At 39.3% G+C, this 18990-nt stretch overlaps 1 protein-coding gene across 3 annotated transcripts in view; it reads right to left on the bottom strand.

Moving 5' to 3' along the window:
- The window catches only part of LOC131048690 (poly [ADP-ribose] polymerase 2), a 237155-nt gene that overhangs the window by 11368 nt on the left and 206797 nt on the right, over positions 1–18990 (bottom strand). For all 3 annotated transcript variants that reach the window (XM_057982747.2, XM_057982748.2, XM_057982750.2), the window contains one exon: positions 15789–15891. In XM_057982747.2, coding sequence (XP_057838730.2) covers positions 15789–15891 — 103 coding nt within the window. The remainder of the gene's footprint in view (positions 1–15788; positions 15892–18990) is intronic.

Below are 18990 nucleotides of genomic sequence, written 5' to 3'. Positions count from 1 at the left end.
ATCGAGATAAAGAAGCTCTATCATTCCAAAGTCATATATAGACTCCTTAGCATATAGAAACTCACTCTCTAAGATGCTTTATACCTTCTCAAGATGTTGCATATGCTCCTCCCAAGTCTTACCGAAAATCAGGATGTCATCAAAAAATATCAAAACAATTTTCATCAACTGTTTTCCTAAACACCTAATTCATACAACTCTGAAAAAGTAGCTGGAGCATTCGTCAAACCAAAGTGCATTACCAAGAACTCGAAATGCCCAAAATGACACCTAAAAGTGGTCTTCTCAATATCCTTTTTCCTCATTTGAATCTAATGATACCCTAACCTCAAATTTATCTTAGAAAAGTACCAAGCCCCATGCAACTCATCAATCAATTCATTTATTCTGGGAACTGGATACGTGTTCTTGATTGTCTTTTTATTCAAGGCCATGTAATCAATTTACATACGCATTGTTCCATCCTTTTTCTTTACCAAAACTACTGTTGATGTCCATGGGCTCTTGCTAGGTTTTATGTGCCCCATCTCTAGTAACTCCTTAATTGCTTTTTCTATTTCATCCTTATGCCTCTTAGGATGCCAATAAGGAGTAGTAATTACTCTCCTTCCTCCAGCTCAATGACATGCTCTATTCCCCTCTTAGGAGGAACTCCATGACAGATACTCCTGAACACTTTGCTATGCTTAAATAGCAATCTCTAAACATCTGGATGATAATTGCTATTTTGTTGTTCTGACATTTCTAGAACTATTAGCATGATAAGACACTCCGCTACCCACTCTACTTGATCATGCCTAATTAGCCACTCCATCCTATTGAGTGACACCACTCTAGATCCTCAATCTAAAAGTCCTTTGAGTACCACATTCCTACCTTGGTGCTCAAACTTCATTTCTAATTTCTAAAAGTTGAAAGAGAACTCTACAAGTGACAACATCCATGTCATGCCAAGAATAACATATTTGTTCCCCATGTACACCACATAGAATTCATCTTTTATCTCATAATCACCCAACTATATACTTGGATTGGAAATCTTACGCGTTCAAGGAAGCTTGTGCTTGCCAGCTATCATCACCTTGAATCCATCACGTTCTTCAGTTTGCAATCCCCTCTTAGCTACAAACCTTTCATTAATGAAATTATTTGTAGCTCCTAATTCAATCAAAGCAACTACCCACTGCCCCTATATTACACCTCTTACCTTGAAAGTGATTGCCTCTTGAGCAATAGTAATTTGTGCAATGGTCCTATCATCCTTGGGATCTTCTTTTGATGTATTTTCCTCTTCACTACTCTCTAAATCAAATTGGTGATCTGATTTTTCTAATCCAAATTCCTCATCAAAATAATACTCCAACTACTTAGCATTTCCTTTCATACTGCACTTATATGAGGGGTCCCAATGTTCTCTACAATGGAAGCACAATTTCCTCCTTCTGAGGTCATTCAGCTGCTCACTATCCAGCCTGTTTGAATCACTCCATGGTTGATGTGAGAGCTTGGAAATGTTTTTTATCCTTGTCCTTCTTATGAGGGAATCATTTAGACTGAATTTTGCTTCTAGAAGTAGAAACCTCCATGTCTCTAGCCTTTTTTATGGCTTCCTATAGAATAGGTGGATTGAGAGCCTTAATCCAACCTCTCAATGGATTTGTCAACCCATCCATAAAAAGGACCATGATTCTTCTCTCTGAAATATCAGTGACCAACACTACAAGCCTCTGAAAATTTGCAACATACGTGTCAACTAAACCTCATTGCTTCAACTATGCTAACTCTTCGAAATGCAATTTCTTCTTATCAAATCTTTCAATCAACCTCTCTGTAGAATCTACATAAGAAGTAATACAATCATGTCCCATGGCGATCATCCCACGATGCCATCACTCATGTGCAATGCCATCAAGATGTATTGCTGCATACTTAATGGCATCTTCTTTCGACATAAGATTGAGCTGAAAATAGGTGTCTACCTTTTGAATCCAACCTCTAGCTGAAGTCTTCCTTGAACCATCGTAATAAGGAAGAGTCAATTTTCCTACCTTCTTTCGTAGATCATATTTATGTGTTCTATAACCAGTGTGGGGTCTATGCTTCATTCTTACATCAATGTAGTCCCTCAATGATATAGTAGCTTGGAACTCAAGACTTCCACTCTCCCAATTGTGTCTGAATTGATCCTGCAAATCTATTATCTGTGGTTCATTATCAACTAGTGTTGGTTCCCTAGGTGGAAAAATAGGCATAAGAGGCCTTGAATTGATGGTTCTAGTTTGCTGATTTGGAACTCCACCATGTACCAAGTTCTCTCCTTAGCCATTATTGCCTCCATTGTTACCTCCATTATTATTTTCACCAATATTTATCCCCATTTGTCAAGCCATCATTTTTTTTATTAGCTCCAGATGTTGATATTGTTATTGTGCCCTTTGTTATGCAGCTTCTTGTCCTCTAATCAATACATCCAACCAATTCAGAAACCTTTCTTCCCCTAAATTTCTTGCATTTCTATCACCCATATTTTTTGTATTTTGTCTATCTAAAGCCCTTTGTTCTTCTGCAAGCAAATTTGGAGCAGACCTGTTCTTGCGATAATGTTGAGCGAAAGGTGTTCGCAGACGAGACATATAATTGCTCTGTCATATTGTACTCTCCATAATGGTTGGATAAACTACCCTGATACCATTGTAGCATGTAGCCCTGTTTGACTTTGTTTTCTTTTTCTCTATTTTTATTCTGTTTGGAAAATGTTTTATAGAGAGAAAAGAAAACTAGAAAGAGCAGATTTATAATTCAATAAATACAATACTAGAACAGCAAATACCAAGGAGATGCTAGCAATTTTCAATACTTTAAATCAGGTATAAACTGAAAGTGTACACAACCAAAATTGAAGATACCCAGATGGATAAATCTGATTACAGACATAAATACAACATACCCATTTTTTGGTAAGAAGAATAGATGGCAGCAGCAAGAAATAACCAACAAATACAAGCTCCAAACCCTACATGTCTAGTAATATAGCTTCCAGCTTGGACAGCATGAATAGAATAGATAGTAATGCTCAAAACTCATCTTCCCAAAATCAGCCCTTCTTGACCAAATATGCAATGCAAACCCTCTCAAAATCAGAAATATGAATTACAATGAGCCCAGCTGTGTTTCAAGTGTGTGAAAACACAAGTAATCCTCCAAATTATTGAAGAGCACACGGTTATACTGAGAGGGGGTGAATCAGTATAACAACAATCTTTTACCAAATTAATTCTTTCAATTTCAATCATAAGTATATAGCTTATCTTATTACCATATTCATTGCATACTAATATTCATATGTAATCTATCTAATATGAACACAAGTTAAACACAAGATATATTAGTGGAAACCCTTACGGGAGAAACCACGGTAAATCAATGCTTTTATATATTTCTTCTTTTACTATATTTTGTAGGCACCAACCTACTAGAGGCACCAACCCCTAACACTGTTTGTGAGCACCAGCCCACTGGAAGCACCAACTGCCACTTCTGAATTCGTGAGCACCAACCCACTGGAAGCACCAACTCCCCAATCCAGAATTAGTGAGAACCAACCCACTTCATATAAATCTGAATTTCCATCTTGACAATGTTGCTATCTCAACTGACTATAAATCTTCACCACAAATCTAACTTTACTTTCTTTTCAAGTCTGCTAGTATTATGACAATAAGTTTTCCATAAAACTCTTCTCAATATAATCTTCAATCTGCACATAAAGCTTTTCTATAACTCTGCCATTAAATCTGCTCTAAGTCTGCATAAATTTGTCTCATATGTCTGCTCTAAGTCTGCTTCAATCTGTCTCATATGTCTGATCAAATATGTTATAGTCTAATAAAAATCTGTCACCAACAAGGCCACAATCTTCACCTCAAAATTTGCTATAGAATGACAATAATACTGGATATTCACATACACACTTTGTTGGTGTACAACATTTTATGTCTTTACTGCTTTCGCAACTACATACAGCTTCTCAAAGAATTTTCTTATTCATTCTACATATACCACTTTATACTCTGCGCTTTTCTCTGAGAAATATTCTGATTTTTTTTATTTTCCAAGCTTCATTTCACACATAATCCTGATCTTTGCAAACTCTGCCCCTCTATACACATAAATATCCACCTTTATCTCTACAAGAGATTGTCTTCTATGTCATCAGATTTCTTTTAATGTATCTCACAGTCTGAAGGAAGTTCAGACCTATATTCTCCACGTATTTTATTATAATCTCTGCATACACCCAGCACCTCTTATGTATTGATAAACATAATTGTCTTCACAGCATACACTTGCATATTCCTTATGCTTATTCTACCAGCATCGATACATTTTCATAGTTCACGCATAATACTTTTTCACAGAGAACTCACCTTACATACAACTACACATCGCTTACTTCATCTTCATTTATGTAGTCCTGTCTTCAAACAGAATGATGCATCTGTTTGAATGGGGAGACACGATATTTTCCATGAAATGATATTTTCCTTAACTAATATTAATCGAAGCCTTTAGTAAGTTCCTTACTAATATAACATTTCAATGCTAGCTTTAATCCAAGTCATATGTCTCTTCATAATAGAGTCGTTATTTTCTCTTTTTCTAACTTTTCTCAACACCTGTATCATACGTGTCTTTTAGACCTGTTCATACGTGTCTCTCAGATGAGACATTTTGCCTTTTATAAAAGTGCTGTCTTAAACAAGTGTTTATAAAACTTGAATATGATCGCACTGATTTGTTTTATTTGTTTCACTAATTCTCGTTTCATTAGACTAAGTCGCTTTTCTAAACATAAGCGCTGTCTTTCTTTCTCATAAAGAGTTGACCTAAGATAGAGTAATATTTCTTTCTTGTAGCACTAAGAACATTTCGCAACCATAGAATATGAAGTCGCTGCTTGTGATGAATTTTCCACCTTTATTTTAGTCGCCATCTTCCATTAAAAATGTAGTCGCTGTCATATATCAAAGTTTTATACTTTGATCACTGGTCAAAGACTCCCATATTTCTTCATGAAATTGCCGATAATAAAGAGATGGATGAAGATCGCTGTCAATTTAATTTCTGATTATTGCTTTAATATGTACATAGGCTATACACATATCATTGCTGCTCATTACATATATGTAACTGGATGAATTGCTACATACAAATATGTAGTCATTGCTATGTCAACACTGCCTTCAAACATATACTTATCGCTGCTGCAGTTTTTATAATATTATTGCCTTATACATAATATATGTTTATTAAATCATAAATAAACCATCATTGCCTTTGTTCATTATGGAATCACTTCTCTTTAACAAGCCGACAGTATTATTTGGAGAGTCACTGTTGTATATCTATAAACCCGATATAAATATATCTTATTGCAGTTTATAATCATTATGACTATTTGTTCTTTCTGATCGCTCTGTCTTGATTTATTATAACAGCTGCCGTATTAATTCATCTTCAATTATCGCTACACTCTTAATCATTTGGTGCCTTGAGTTATCTTCAGTGAGTTAACCAGATTAATGAAGTCTCCAAAATGATCGCATCATTCCACACTTTATCGAGCTTGTTCTCCAATATTATCTGAATAGTCGCTGTTCATAATTTTGTTATTGCTGCACTGCTTTCAATGTATCATCATTACATATTATACATAGTCGCTACCAGACCAAGTCAACGTTCTTCATGTTTTGTTATGACTGTTATGATATATAAGTTGCCATAGTATTGGGCTATGTTGGACATACCCGTAGCTGCCAGTATGATTGCTACACATAGTGCTGTTCTTTACTTTTGTCAGTCATATGATTACTGGAGAATACGATTAGAGCATCTGAAGTTTTGTATCGACACTATATACTTTGTGTGAATGAATTCATGTCGTCACAATGATTGTTCAGTTGTCTACAACTTCCCCTTTCAAACAAATCGTTTGCCTTAACAAACATATCTCTGAAGATCTTGTCTTCTTTCAAGTTATGTCAGTTCCTTTTGCTTGTAGTTATGTCTTGATGTGTATGTACAGTATTATATATCAGAATATACAGTATATATATATATATGAGAATATGCAGTATATATTCTCAGTCACTGTATTCTGTAGCTGAGACGATATATATCGATTTGTTGCTTAGTGGTTCATTGTTAAACAGACCGCTGCATTGATCACCGTATACCCTCACCTTGTATATGAAGTTCATCTTCAATGCTATCACTAATTTGATCATGGAGATGCCTTCAATTCTGATTATTAATGGTTTCATGTAGATGTCTTCTTCATATAAATCACAGCTATCTAATTCCTTAACCATCACCTTTGACATTGATGATAGTCTTTTTGCATCTTTGACATCAATGACAATATTTCCATCAATTATATCTCTTAGTAACATGGAGAGTCAATTATATCTCTTAATAACGTGGAGAATGTCGCCTACAAGAGATTTCATTTTCACAAACCAAAGAAAAGCAATCTCCTCCAAAAAAAAATTTTAAAAATGACAGTTTCAAAATATCAAACTCAACATGAATGAAAATGAACTCCCAAAATGCCTTTTATAGACTCCCCAAGCGGTTTTAACTTTTCCTCTAGGCACACTTTATTTAATAAAAATCATCTCTTTTAAATGTCCAATGTTTAATTAAATATAAAAGGGACCATATATTTTAAATAAGTCACTTTTCACTTTATAATAGGACACCTTGTAATGTCCCCACTTTGAAATAGAATTGAATAATAAATAATAATAATGAAATTAAATGAAAAAGAATAAAAAATAAATTAATTAAAATATAAAAGAATATAATAAAAAATAAATTAATTAAAATATAAAAGAATATAATTAAATATAAATTTGATTAAATTTAATGAATGGTCAAAAGGCATGAAATGATAAGTTGTGACTCCCCCAAATATGAGGTATAAAAGGGAGAAGAGAACTAATTTGACGGGGGGATAATTTGGGAATCAGTAGTGCAGATCTGATTGTGAAAGGTTGTGCCCTTTCAAAGGGCAGAAATAATGAAGAGTTGCACTCTTTCAAAGGGTGCTAATGGTGAAAGGGTGTGTCTCTTGCCAAAGGGCATACATGATGAAGAGGTGTGACCTCTCCCTCACATTGAGAGATAAAGGAAAGGAATTAATAAGAATACACAGCAGATTCAATCATATACTGGGGTCTATGGGATGAGTTCCCTATGCATAGTTTAATGAATACTTGCTTGGTATAGCATAATGGATGTTATTCCTATCAGTTCATTGATAATACATATTATATTATCGCTTATGATTTTTTAATATATAAAGGTATAGGAATGTGACACTATATATATATATATATATATATATATATACACACACTAAAGATACATTGTTATATGGTAGCCTAATCTTTAATCTTTCCTATTGCCCCTAAGAGGGATTGACTGTGGAAATGTTAGGGAGATGCGGTATTAATATCTCACAAGATAGGTAGGTCTTGCGTTGGAATGGACCATGCTACATCATACAAGGGCAATAGATAAGACCTGCGGTGGAATGGGAATGTGTTACATCATACAAAAGCACTATTTGTAAAGGATAGTTTCTAGTACCCTAACATGGTTATTCCCCATCCTTCGTAGGGTTGAGGATTAAGTTAGAGGTAGGGATTGGGGCTTAAATATAATATTATCAAATGTATTATGAAAGCATAATAGTTATGTTGAAATATGTTGATCTTCCTAGTAAGAAGTATCATAAACCTTAGTTAAGAGTAACCCTAATGATAATTTGTTATACTTATAATTAATTCTAGGACAAAAATTGGAAGGGGCATTACACCCCTTACAGTCCTTTATAAAATAAATTAAAATAATGATAAAGTTAAATCTTTAATTTAGCTTTATTAATTAATAACTTATCATTATTTTATTCAAAACCACCAGACTATATAAAATGCTAAGATAGTCATCAAAACTGAGCCCACCGACAATATTAAAAATAGTAACTAAAATGATAATTCGATGTTGTATTAAAAAAGGAGACGAAAGCTCCTTAAATAAGCATTTACAAGCAAAGTTTTTAAAACAGAAACAAAAGACTAAAAATAAACATTCTAAATAAGAATAAACTACAAAAAGGAAATATCCTAAACTAACTAACCAAATGACCATTATAGAATTTACATTAAGTAATTACTTTAATAGCCTCCCTTTATAGTCATTCTACTAACTACCCTACACAAGACTTGACATAATCTACAAGTCATTTTGTCACGAATGCATAGAAGGCTTCCCCCTTCTCAGAACACTCTGCGACATGAGCCTACTGTTGAGACCCTCCCTGGTTCTACAGAACTTCTGGATATGACCAAATTTACCATAATCCTTCTACCACAATCCTTCCAACATGATGTTGGGTAACAAAGCCATCCCTCCCTTTATCCAAAGACACCAAGACCAACTTCTCAAAACTCACGCAAAAAACCCATCATGACTTTTTTTGCGGAAAAATCAGAAAACCCAAAAAACAACAACACCCTTCGTGATTTTTTGTGGACAAAATCAAAAAACCCTCCAGCAAAGAAAGGATCCAATATTTTTGTCTGAAAAATCGTGCAAAAAATGAACAAAGAAATCACAATTTTTAAGAGAAAATCGTGCAAAACCCTCCATGATTTTTTGTGGAGACAAATCAGAAAACCCATCCACGATTTTTGAGGAGAAAATCGTACAAAACCCCCCAATCTATTCAAAAACTTTAATCGTGGCCATCACGAGTAGTAAATAAAAATAAAACTCCCTAATTTTTGTAAAAAATCAAGCAACACCCTTCCATGATTTTTTGTGGAATCACTTAAAAAGAACCTAAGCTCTAATATCATGAAATGATAATACGATGTTGTATTAGCAAAGGAGATGAACACTCTTAAATAAGCAATTACAAGCAAATTTTCTAGAACAGAAACAAAAGACCGAAAAGAAACATTCTAAATAAGAACAAACTACGAAAAGGAAATATCCTAAACTAACTAACCAAATGACCATTGTTGCCCGGAATAATCATTATGTTATGTTGGTATATTATGTTTATGTTGTCGTCGGTAATAATGTGTTACGGCGGTCAGTTAGTTAGCCGACGGGTAGGTAGTTGGAGTCGCGACGGTTGTGTCGCACCCCTTCGGCTGTCATATATTGTACCATCTCCGGGTGTTGGAGGACATGTAATATTGACGACAGATTATAATATGAACATCTTTTGACATTAATGGCAAGCTTATTCTGGTACTTCTTTTGTATTTGCATTGTGCATTACTGTTCAGTTTTTGTATTCTTCCTGTTTACCCAGTGAGGTAAACATTTGGCGTCGTTGCCTAGATGAACTCAGGAACAGAAGACACGGATGGCGCACAGACACAATGGGCCTACCCGTTGGTGAAGTAAACCCGGAGAACCGACGACAGCAAATTTTACGAGAATTTCATGAGCGCCAGGATGACGGACGTAGGGAAGACCAACGAAGGACAAATAATCCTTAAATTGTGAAAGGAGAGAAACAAAGAACACTGTTAGAAGCAGAAGAATTATGTTGATTGTATACAAAAGAATGAATTAATAAAGACGTGTTGTGTTTTGATTTATGTGTTGAGAAACATGAAATTGTATCACAATTAATGCCCAATTTACTGAATAAAGACAGAAATAAGAAATTAGAAACCGACGAGTGGGAGGCTGCGCAGAAGGCTTTGATTCTGGAACAACGTGTAGAACGTAGACGGAGGCTGAGGCAACTTGCCGAAGGACGACCTGCCGAAGGGTTGCCCGAAGGGAACCAAGGAGGTGTCACGGAAGGTGCAGAAGCCGAGGGGAATTTCTACGCGTCGCCAGACTACGGTAGAGCGAGAAGCCTTGAAGAGTTTCTGGAGGAAACTAGGTTACGGAGAGAACTAGTTGAAGAGACTCGATATCAGTTCAAAAACTTATCTCTCACGCCACAAAGGGAGGATCACCGAAGGGAGCCGGGCACGGGTGACGACGAAGCGCCACAAAGGGAGGATCACCGAAGGGAGCCTGGCACGGGTGACGACGAAGGGGAAGTTAACCGCACGGTAGGTATAAGGCAGAACACCGTACCTTTGGTCACCACCACAGGAGGCATCAGCGGCATCGAAGGGAGCAGCACCGGAGGGCAGACACAGCCACAACCACCTCCAAGTAGACGATTTCCATCAATGGCGACCAAACAGAAGTTACCCAAATTCAACGGGGATAGCAAAGATGATCCCGCACGGCATTGCCGTACATGCGAAACCATCTGGACAGCCAACGGGGTGACTGACCAGGATGAATGGATGAAGCAGTTCCCCGCCACACTGAGAGGAGTGGCTATTGACTGGTATGCAGACTTGGATAAAACCAGTGTAACTACGTGGGATGAATTGAAGAAGGCATTCGAGAAGGAATTCCGGCTTCTCCGGGATGATAACGAGATAGTTTCCGAAATCTACGGAACAAAGCAAGGAAAGAAGGAGACCGTACGGGCGTACGGGCGCCGACTAAAAGAGTTAGTCGGGAAAATGGAAAGCCAACCGGCCGATGGCTTGAAGAAGAGGTGGTTTGTCGAGGGTTTGAACCCTAAGCTACGACGGAAGATGAAAATTGTGCCTCCAACATCCTACGACGATGCATACAACCGGGCCATGGACCTGGAAAGTGAAAATAAGACGGCCAAAAAGAAGAAGAATAGATCTTCATCATCATCTGAAGATGATGACACATCGGGAGAAGAGAGTAGTAGTGATGAGAAGCCGAGGAAGAAAGTCACAGCCCTTCAAAAAGATATGGAAAGGATGTTAAAAGAATTTAAGACAATGAAGGGGACTACAAGTAAGGACGATGAACTATGGTGCACGGAGTGTAAGGAGAGCGGCCACACGAAAGGTGCCTGTCCCAAGAAGGCATTCTACGACATCTGCCAGATTATGGGGCATTCTACGAAGGAATGTCCATACAATCTGAAGGCACGTAACCAGCAAGTGCTCTTTGCGCAGGAGCAGCCATCCACATCGGAGGCAAACAATAATGCATCATCTGGAGGATACCGGGACAACAGACGCGGCAGTGGAAGGAATAGCAACAATACCAATAACGGAAGCCGTATCCAGTATGACGCCAAGGGCCGGCCAATTATCCAATGTAGGGCCTGTAATCAGTGGGGGCACTTCGCTCGTGATTGCACGAAGGAAGCCACCCCTCAGCACCTCTGTCGTTGGTGTAGGCCAGGTGACCATGAGGACGCAAATTGCCCGCAGGCAGGGGTTAATCTCCTCAACATTGAGAAGGCTGAGAAGACTGGTGAGAAAGAAGTACTGGCGATCACCCGCGCCCAGATGAAAAAAGCCACTTATCCTGACCCCCGTACGGAGAAGGAGAGATTACGGGAGGCAAAGGCCAATATTGAACATGAGATGACGACCGAACGACGGGACAACGAGGTGGCGAGTACATCATCCCGTACGGAAGCGGAAAATAACATCATTGGGCAAATCTTGCAGATGGAGGTGCCGATAAAGGTAAAAGACCTTCTAGACTCTATGCCACAATTGAGGACTGCCATCCTCACCAATGTGCAAAGCACCGCATCGTCGAGTGCACCACAGGTAGGGGTTCCCGCCACCGCTACGAAGAGTACACCACAGGTGGAGGTTTCTGTCAGCCCTTCGACTAACCCGATGTTACTAGCCTTGAGCAGTGGTAGACACCCAGCTGTGGTAGAAATGGGTATCCGTGGGACCATTCTGAAGGACACCATTGTGGACGGTGGATCTGGGGTGAATGTACTACCAGAAGAAACATGGAAGCGGCTGGGGAAGCCCACCCTGTGGCCACCCACATTCAACCTAGTGGGAGCGGACCAACACGGCATTAAGCCACTCGGCCTGTTGATGGCCCAGCAAGTGACAATTGGTACGCAACCATTCTTGTTAGATTTCGTGGTTATTCCCTCGAAGAAGAAAGGCTATGACGCCATCCTGGGGAGAGTGTGGTTGATCAACGCAAGGGTAAACCACAACTGGAAGAAAAATACACTTTCCATGGAGAAGGGAGGGCGAAAATATACCATTGACCTACACACCCAAAATGTCGGCGAAGAGCTCGCCTCTTCCGACTCGGAGGACTCTAATAAAGGGGAAGGGGGTCCCGATGAAAGTAAGGGCAAGAACGCGATGGAGCCGAACAGTGAAGGGGTGCTAGAATTGGAGGGATGTTCTGAAGATGAGGTATGCTCGACTAACGGGCTCTTCCACTGGCAAATGGAGGATTACGAAATGTTCCAAAGCTACAGGCTCGAAGTAGAGGAACCAGAGCAACCAACAGAGGTGTACCTGTCGGAATACAAAGAACATTGGAAGGGAGACGCCCCAAACCCTGGCGACGTAAATAATCAGAAGAGTGTCGGCACCGATTGGAATCCTGTGTGGAAGGCCGCAGCCTTCAAAATCTTTATTATTCTTCTTCTTCTTATGTACGGGAAGGAGACCATGGTCCCTGTAGAATTTGTGGTTCCAGGTCTTCGGATGGCCATGGAAAATAAACTTGCCACCAATAGGTTCAAATGGAAACCCTACCACGAGAAGCGTGTAGGGGACCCGAGAGGCCGGAAGGACACCCGGGAGTTCGGAGGGGGACCCGAGGAGATGGAAGGAGACTCGAGAGGCCGGGCAGGCGACTCGCCAGGTATAGGACCAAAACAGGAGACTGTCGAGCGAGGAAAACCGAGAAGGATGAAGGGCAATCCCAGAGACACGGGACCTGAACAGACGACTCTCTAAGACATCTAAATTAGGAGATGAAAAAAAAAAAAAAACGTACAGTCGTATGACAGGTGACCGTACAGTCAAAAAAAAAAAGAGAAAAAAAAAAAAAAAAAAAGAAAAGGGACCACCGTACGGTGGCCACGTAGTGGATACCACCGTACGGTGGCCACGTAGTGGATACCACCGTGCGGTGGCACCACCACGGTGGACACCACCGTGCGGTGGCACCACCAACGGTGGACACCACCGTGCGGTGGGACCACCGAAGGTGGAAGCCACCGTGCGGTGGAAACCACCGGTGGAAGCCACCGTGCGGTGGAAGCCGTGGAGCATAAAGCCGCCTACCGAAGGGAAAGCCGCCCACCGAAGGGAAAGCCGCATAAAAAAGGTCATTCGAACGCAGCGCAAAGGAAACACAGGACACGCAGGGAAGGAAGAAGAACCCCGCACCACCACGCCACCACGCCACCACGCGGTAAGGGAAAACAAGAGCCGCCGAAGGGAGGGAAAGAAGAAGAAGCCACCGTGCGGTGGAAACCGAAGGCCGTGGGAGATAAAGGCGTGGAAGACGACACCGCACGCTAAGAACGCCGCACGAAGGAGATGCCGCGGGGGAATGAAGGAAGTCAAACGCAAAAAAATTGAAATGAAGGATTAATTACTTGTATGGGCGAACAGAAGGTGAACCCAATCCGATGTACCAGCCGAATAGCGTGAAGAGAAAGAAGCTACCGTGCGATAGAAGGAAGGAAGTCGAATTTTGGGCGAAGAAGGAGCTACCGTGCGGTAGAAGGAAGAACAGCGCTGCCCCAGGACCCCGCGAGGGGCGCTGCCCCTCGACCCCGCGGGGGCACTGCCCCAGACCCCGTGGGGGCGATGCCCCTCAACCCCGCTGGGGCGCTGCCCCAGACCCCGCGGGGGCGCTGCCCCTCGACCCCGCTGGGGGCGTTGCCCCCAGACCCCCAGTTTATTTTGAGCTACAGAAGACCACGGGAAGTGTTGTGGTTGTCCGTATTGTGAGAAAGAAGCCTGTAGCTAAGCATTGGTGGGGAAGAAATAAGCCGTAGAGGGAGACGGATTTGGAGGTTGCGAACAAACAGAGTTTGAGGGAAGGCATTGCAAGTCCGCGCAGTTGTATGACACCAGGGAGTTATTCAGTTCAGTTTTTAGCCTTTGGGGAGTGTGATGGAGGATTTGAGTTGGCTCCTAGCATTTGTGCCAACGGATTGTGGCCACCTCCAGGCATGACTGGTACGCTTTGAGGAACTCGGAGGATGTCTCGGCTAGACGTGAGGTTGCCGTGGTGGATGCACAGAGGGCTCGGGAGGAGCTGACCACCAGGTTGGAGGCACTAGTCGCGTGAGACTTAGTTCAGCGTACCCAGGAGTTGGATGTCGGGAGAGCAACACGGGTCGCTATCGAGGACAAATTGGCTAGGGAGACAATATCAATTGAGTAGCAGTTGGTGGAAGCTGAGACTGAAAAACGTGTTTTGTAGACAAGTTTGGGTTAGGCACAAGAGGACTGTGATGGCAAAGGAAGCAATATTGGTGAAATCCGCACTTGAGCATCGGCTGATAGCAGAAAAGGTTTTCAGGCGAGGACGCAGCAAGTGTATAAGATTTGGGCCCGACTAGCGTCAGTAGTTCCTGCCGTTCATCTCTAATTTGTATTACGTCGTCGGAGTTGACTTCTTTTCTTGGGGGGGATGATGTTGCCCGGAATAATCATTATGTTATGTTGGTATATTATGTTTATGTTGTCATCGGTAATAATGTGTTACGGCGGTCAGTTAGTTAGCCGACGGGTAGGTAGTTGGAGTCGCGACGGTTGTGTCGCACCCCTTCGGCTGTCATATATTGTACCATCTCCGGGTGTTGGAGGACATGTAATATTGACGACAGATTATAATATGAACATCTTTTGACATTAATGGCAAGCTTATTCTGGTACTTCTTTTGTATTTGCATTGTGCATTGCTGTTCAGTTTCTGTATTCTTCCTGTTTACCCAGTGAGGTAAACAACCATTATAGAAACATTATATGATTACTTTAATAGTAACCCTACAAGCTGACCCAGACAGTGCTCAAAACTAACTTACTAAAAATAGTAAGTATGGAAGACTAACCCAAAATCACTCCAAAAAAAGGCATTATGCTCATTATAACGATGCCAGCTCAACTAACCATCAAATACTATCAAATCACTGGATAAAATGTCTCCAAGGTTCCTTAAACCTAACTCATTAGCCTATGGGAACCAACTGGTTAGGAAGGGGACATTACAAACAACCACGTTAAGAAAAGAACCAACTGAAGATTGGCATTGTCTTGAAACAACGAGGCACAATTAGATGCCAAAAGCATTAGATAACGAGTTCCAAAAGGTTGGTCAGCTACATTTGCAAAATTAGTGTAAGTGAATTGGCAAGCAGTGGTTTTCTCCCTAGTTGGGTCATGGGGTCAAACCCCAAAGATTTCAAATTTCAAAAAAATTAAGATAGAGTGAAAAGGTCCCCCTCATTGGCATGCTAAGTATTTTGTGACCTGAACAACCACAATAAGGATTTTGTTCTAATGTTTGGGACAAACAGGAGGAAAACAAGCATCTGAATTATTTGATGAATGGATTGACCGCAATGAACAATGTTCCCAGTTTATAATGGTAGGATATGGAAGAAATTAAAAAAACACTCATAATCATTTTCTTTTAGTCTATTCATCATTTTTTCAACTTTCCGTATGATTAGCTACCAACATCATTATATCGAATTCATGTGTCTAGTGCTCTCATTCATGTAGTTATTTGGTAGCTATAACCATTTGACTGCTCAATTTTATTAAGTAGGAATATCTCAGTACCAGCAACTTTAATGAAGAAATATGGAATTAATGGCAATAGGAAACTTGAAAGTAAAGATGTTGACTTACTTTAGTGTTAGATTGCTTTGGTGTACCCAATGGGACAATCACTCCATCAGGAAGAATGTGAGATTTTGAAGGATCAGGTGCTGTTCCACCAACTCCTTTTGTGCTGCATAATAAATAAAGCTGTCCATTATTTACAAGATGCACATACTCAATTCATCATCATTCCAAACTTCTATCAATATTAGCATTCACCATTTGTGAACTAAAAGAAACATTGTAAGGACATATTTAACAGCATATGCATTGAGGAAAAGATATTTAAATAAACTAAATATGGTATTGCATAATCACATTTTAAAGTCACATTCAGACAGACTTTGAGAGCATATAATAAGATGCGTGCAAGATAAGAGGCTGCGATCACCTTAAGTAGGAAGGCAACCACTGAAAAAGACATAAAATTGAAAATGTGCTTCTAAGCAACCAGTTATGTCGGAACTAATCTCATTTGCAGAGAAATCAAATAGAAATATACAAAAGCTAATGGCAAAAGGATTTCTCAATTCAGTAGAAAAACGAGCCCATTTTCTGATGCACCTATAAGTTTTGGACATTATCAAAGAATGGAAAATATTTGAATACTTATGAGAAATGTAGTGTGATTCTAAACAAAAAAAATTTATCAACAGCCAGGATTTAAGGGAAATCTATACTAAAATCCAGACGTGCAAAATCAATTCACTGCTAGAGTAGCATCAATAAAAGTAACAATTTCAACATTCAAGCAAGTGCTCTATAAATGAAAAGATAATTTAGCATCACTACTTTGTTTACGATTAAGGCTTGCCTATAGACTACATTTGAAGTTTCAGAATTTCATTATTTGATCATGAGTGAAAGTTAGAGTAGGCCTCTGTGCAGGGCCTTTTGGTTAACAATCACAATTTAAGTTGTTTTGAACATTACTTTCATGGTTTTATATCGTGAATTGTACCTAATCCATATACCTTAAGAGAAACTGATTGGTAACATCTAGGAAAGAAAGCACTAAGTATTAAGAGTGACTACCATCAAACAGCATCTCCTTGATCTTCTTTGCCAATCTCGTGAGGATACTATCCAATTTTCTAATTTTGAATTCCAACTTGTCATCGCTGACTATCCTCAAATAAACAATAAATGTTCTTTCCTTGAAGATTGAAGGGCATCAACTGAAACAACGAACTTATAAGAAAGGGGAACACCATTGCGCGAGGCCATAACCTCCTCACAAAATATAACAATTTAATCCACCAAGAAAAAAAAATGACAACAGCCCCAAGAACAGGGAACACTTATTGTAACAAATTCATTAGAATACGTAAAATCTTAAAATAAAACTACGAGAATGCTGTATGCTTTTTAAAGTACCCAAACATGCATTTATCACATAAATTTGGCAACCTTTTCTTGTTCTGAGTTTCTTGCATTCTATTCTTGAAGTATTAATAGGGAAGCAGAGGCAACTAGGATGCTCCATGGCTATCCCCAACACTCCCATAGGTGCACCGACAGAAAAGGCCACTAAAACCAAAAAACATTTTTTTAAATCTCATGAAAGCAATCTAAAACCTTAAAAGTACACCTCATTTTACGAACACAAATCCATTTCACAAAACTCATTCTTGCTAAACCATTTTTGCATTTTGAAAAGTAGTTACTTTTTTTTTTAAGGAAAATGATCACAAAGTGTCAAGGCGGTGAACATAGCTTGCACAAAGCAAATGCATTCATCTAAGGTAAGAAATTTAACTAATTATTTTGATTTTTTAATGTATCTTTTCAAGTTTTAATGAATTTTTTCAAGTTTAAAAAAACAAGTTTCAAGATTTTCTATAATGGTTTCTGGTGTTTGTTTTGAACTTTATTAGTTTATGCATATTGTAGGGTTGCATATTTTTTTCTATTCAACATTTTATTTTTTCTTATAAATACAAATTGCAATCTATTTGGAATGGCCACTAGTTTAAGTTCTTTAGGCATTGAGACAAACAAACAATTTAAATATGATCAAGCACCTCCTTTGGAAATATATTACGATGCTGAATTGTCATGTCCCCATCTTTTTGATGCAATTCCCACATTGCATTTGATGAATAAAGACACTTAAAAATTTCTAAGTGTCAAAAGTTAATAAGGAAAAAAAGTAACTTTTATAAAGTTACTTTATAAGCCTAAGTTTCTTTTTTTAATAAAGGCTTATGTTTGAATAAAGTGCTATGCGTACCTTTTAATAAAGTGGCCCCTTTAATGTCAACGCCACCCCTTTGTTCAAATCACTTAAATGACATGGCATGGTGGGACCCTAGTCATTGTTTAAAAGCCTTTAAGCTACGTGGACCCAAAAGATGCCAAGGAAGATGCTTTTTTAGTTGGATTCCAATGGGATATTCCATTTAGGGTTACGCCACTCTTTGGAAAAGGTTATTAGACATTTTGGAGGACGGAATTGGTATTAAGTTATTATTTTATTTCTGATTTTCTCTGCTCTGCATTAGCAGCAGAAATTGCAGGTGTTTGGAGGACGTAAACCCTCAGATCTCCATTGGTAGTGGAGGTGTACCCACTAATTTGCCCACGTGGGACAAGGATGTGCCTTGTCTAGACCCATTGGGGGTCAATTTAGCAACAAAACCAGCCCAGCAATCACCATTAGGTATGATACATCAGTTCTGAGCAATTTGTCTTGAAATTGCAGCAAGTGTGGGTTTCCTAATTGCAGCCATACCATTCCAAGCAGGGCCATACCATTCTAGAAGGTTGTGCATCAATTTAAAATTAAATGGAGGGTTCTAACTCCATTTCTTGTGCTTGATCTCATTGTTGGGATTAGAAAGGGTAGTGTGGAAGAAATCACAGTCAACTAACTAGATTTGTGATCAGGGTTAGCAAAACAGTGGGAAAAGAAGGTCAAAATTGTATAATTTAGCTTGGCAAAGGTTGGATTTCCAACTGATAATTGGGGTCTTGCCCAATTTGTTATTGGCAATTCATCTTATGGCAGAATAAGCAGATTGGATCCACTAATCTGCTCTTGCACCATCTTTCTCAGCTTGTATCCATTTTCTGGATAGCAAACTAACCTCAAACCCTAGCACTGGATCCTTGGTATGTTTTCTGCTTGTACATGTGAATGTTATTTCACTTCTAGATGATTGTAATCTGCTGTCATATAAAAATCAGAAGCTGATCTCTTGATTACAGTTCATTTTTATGTTGTTTC

This window comes from Cryptomeria japonica, chromosome 2, assembly GCF_030272615.1.
Source record: "Cryptomeria japonica chromosome 2, Sugi_1.0, whole genome shotgun sequence".
Lineage (NCBI taxonomy): Eukaryota > Viridiplantae > Streptophyta > Pinopsida > Cupressales > Cupressaceae > Cryptomeria > Cryptomeria japonica.
This window is presented reverse-complemented; position numbering and strand designations above follow the sequence as displayed.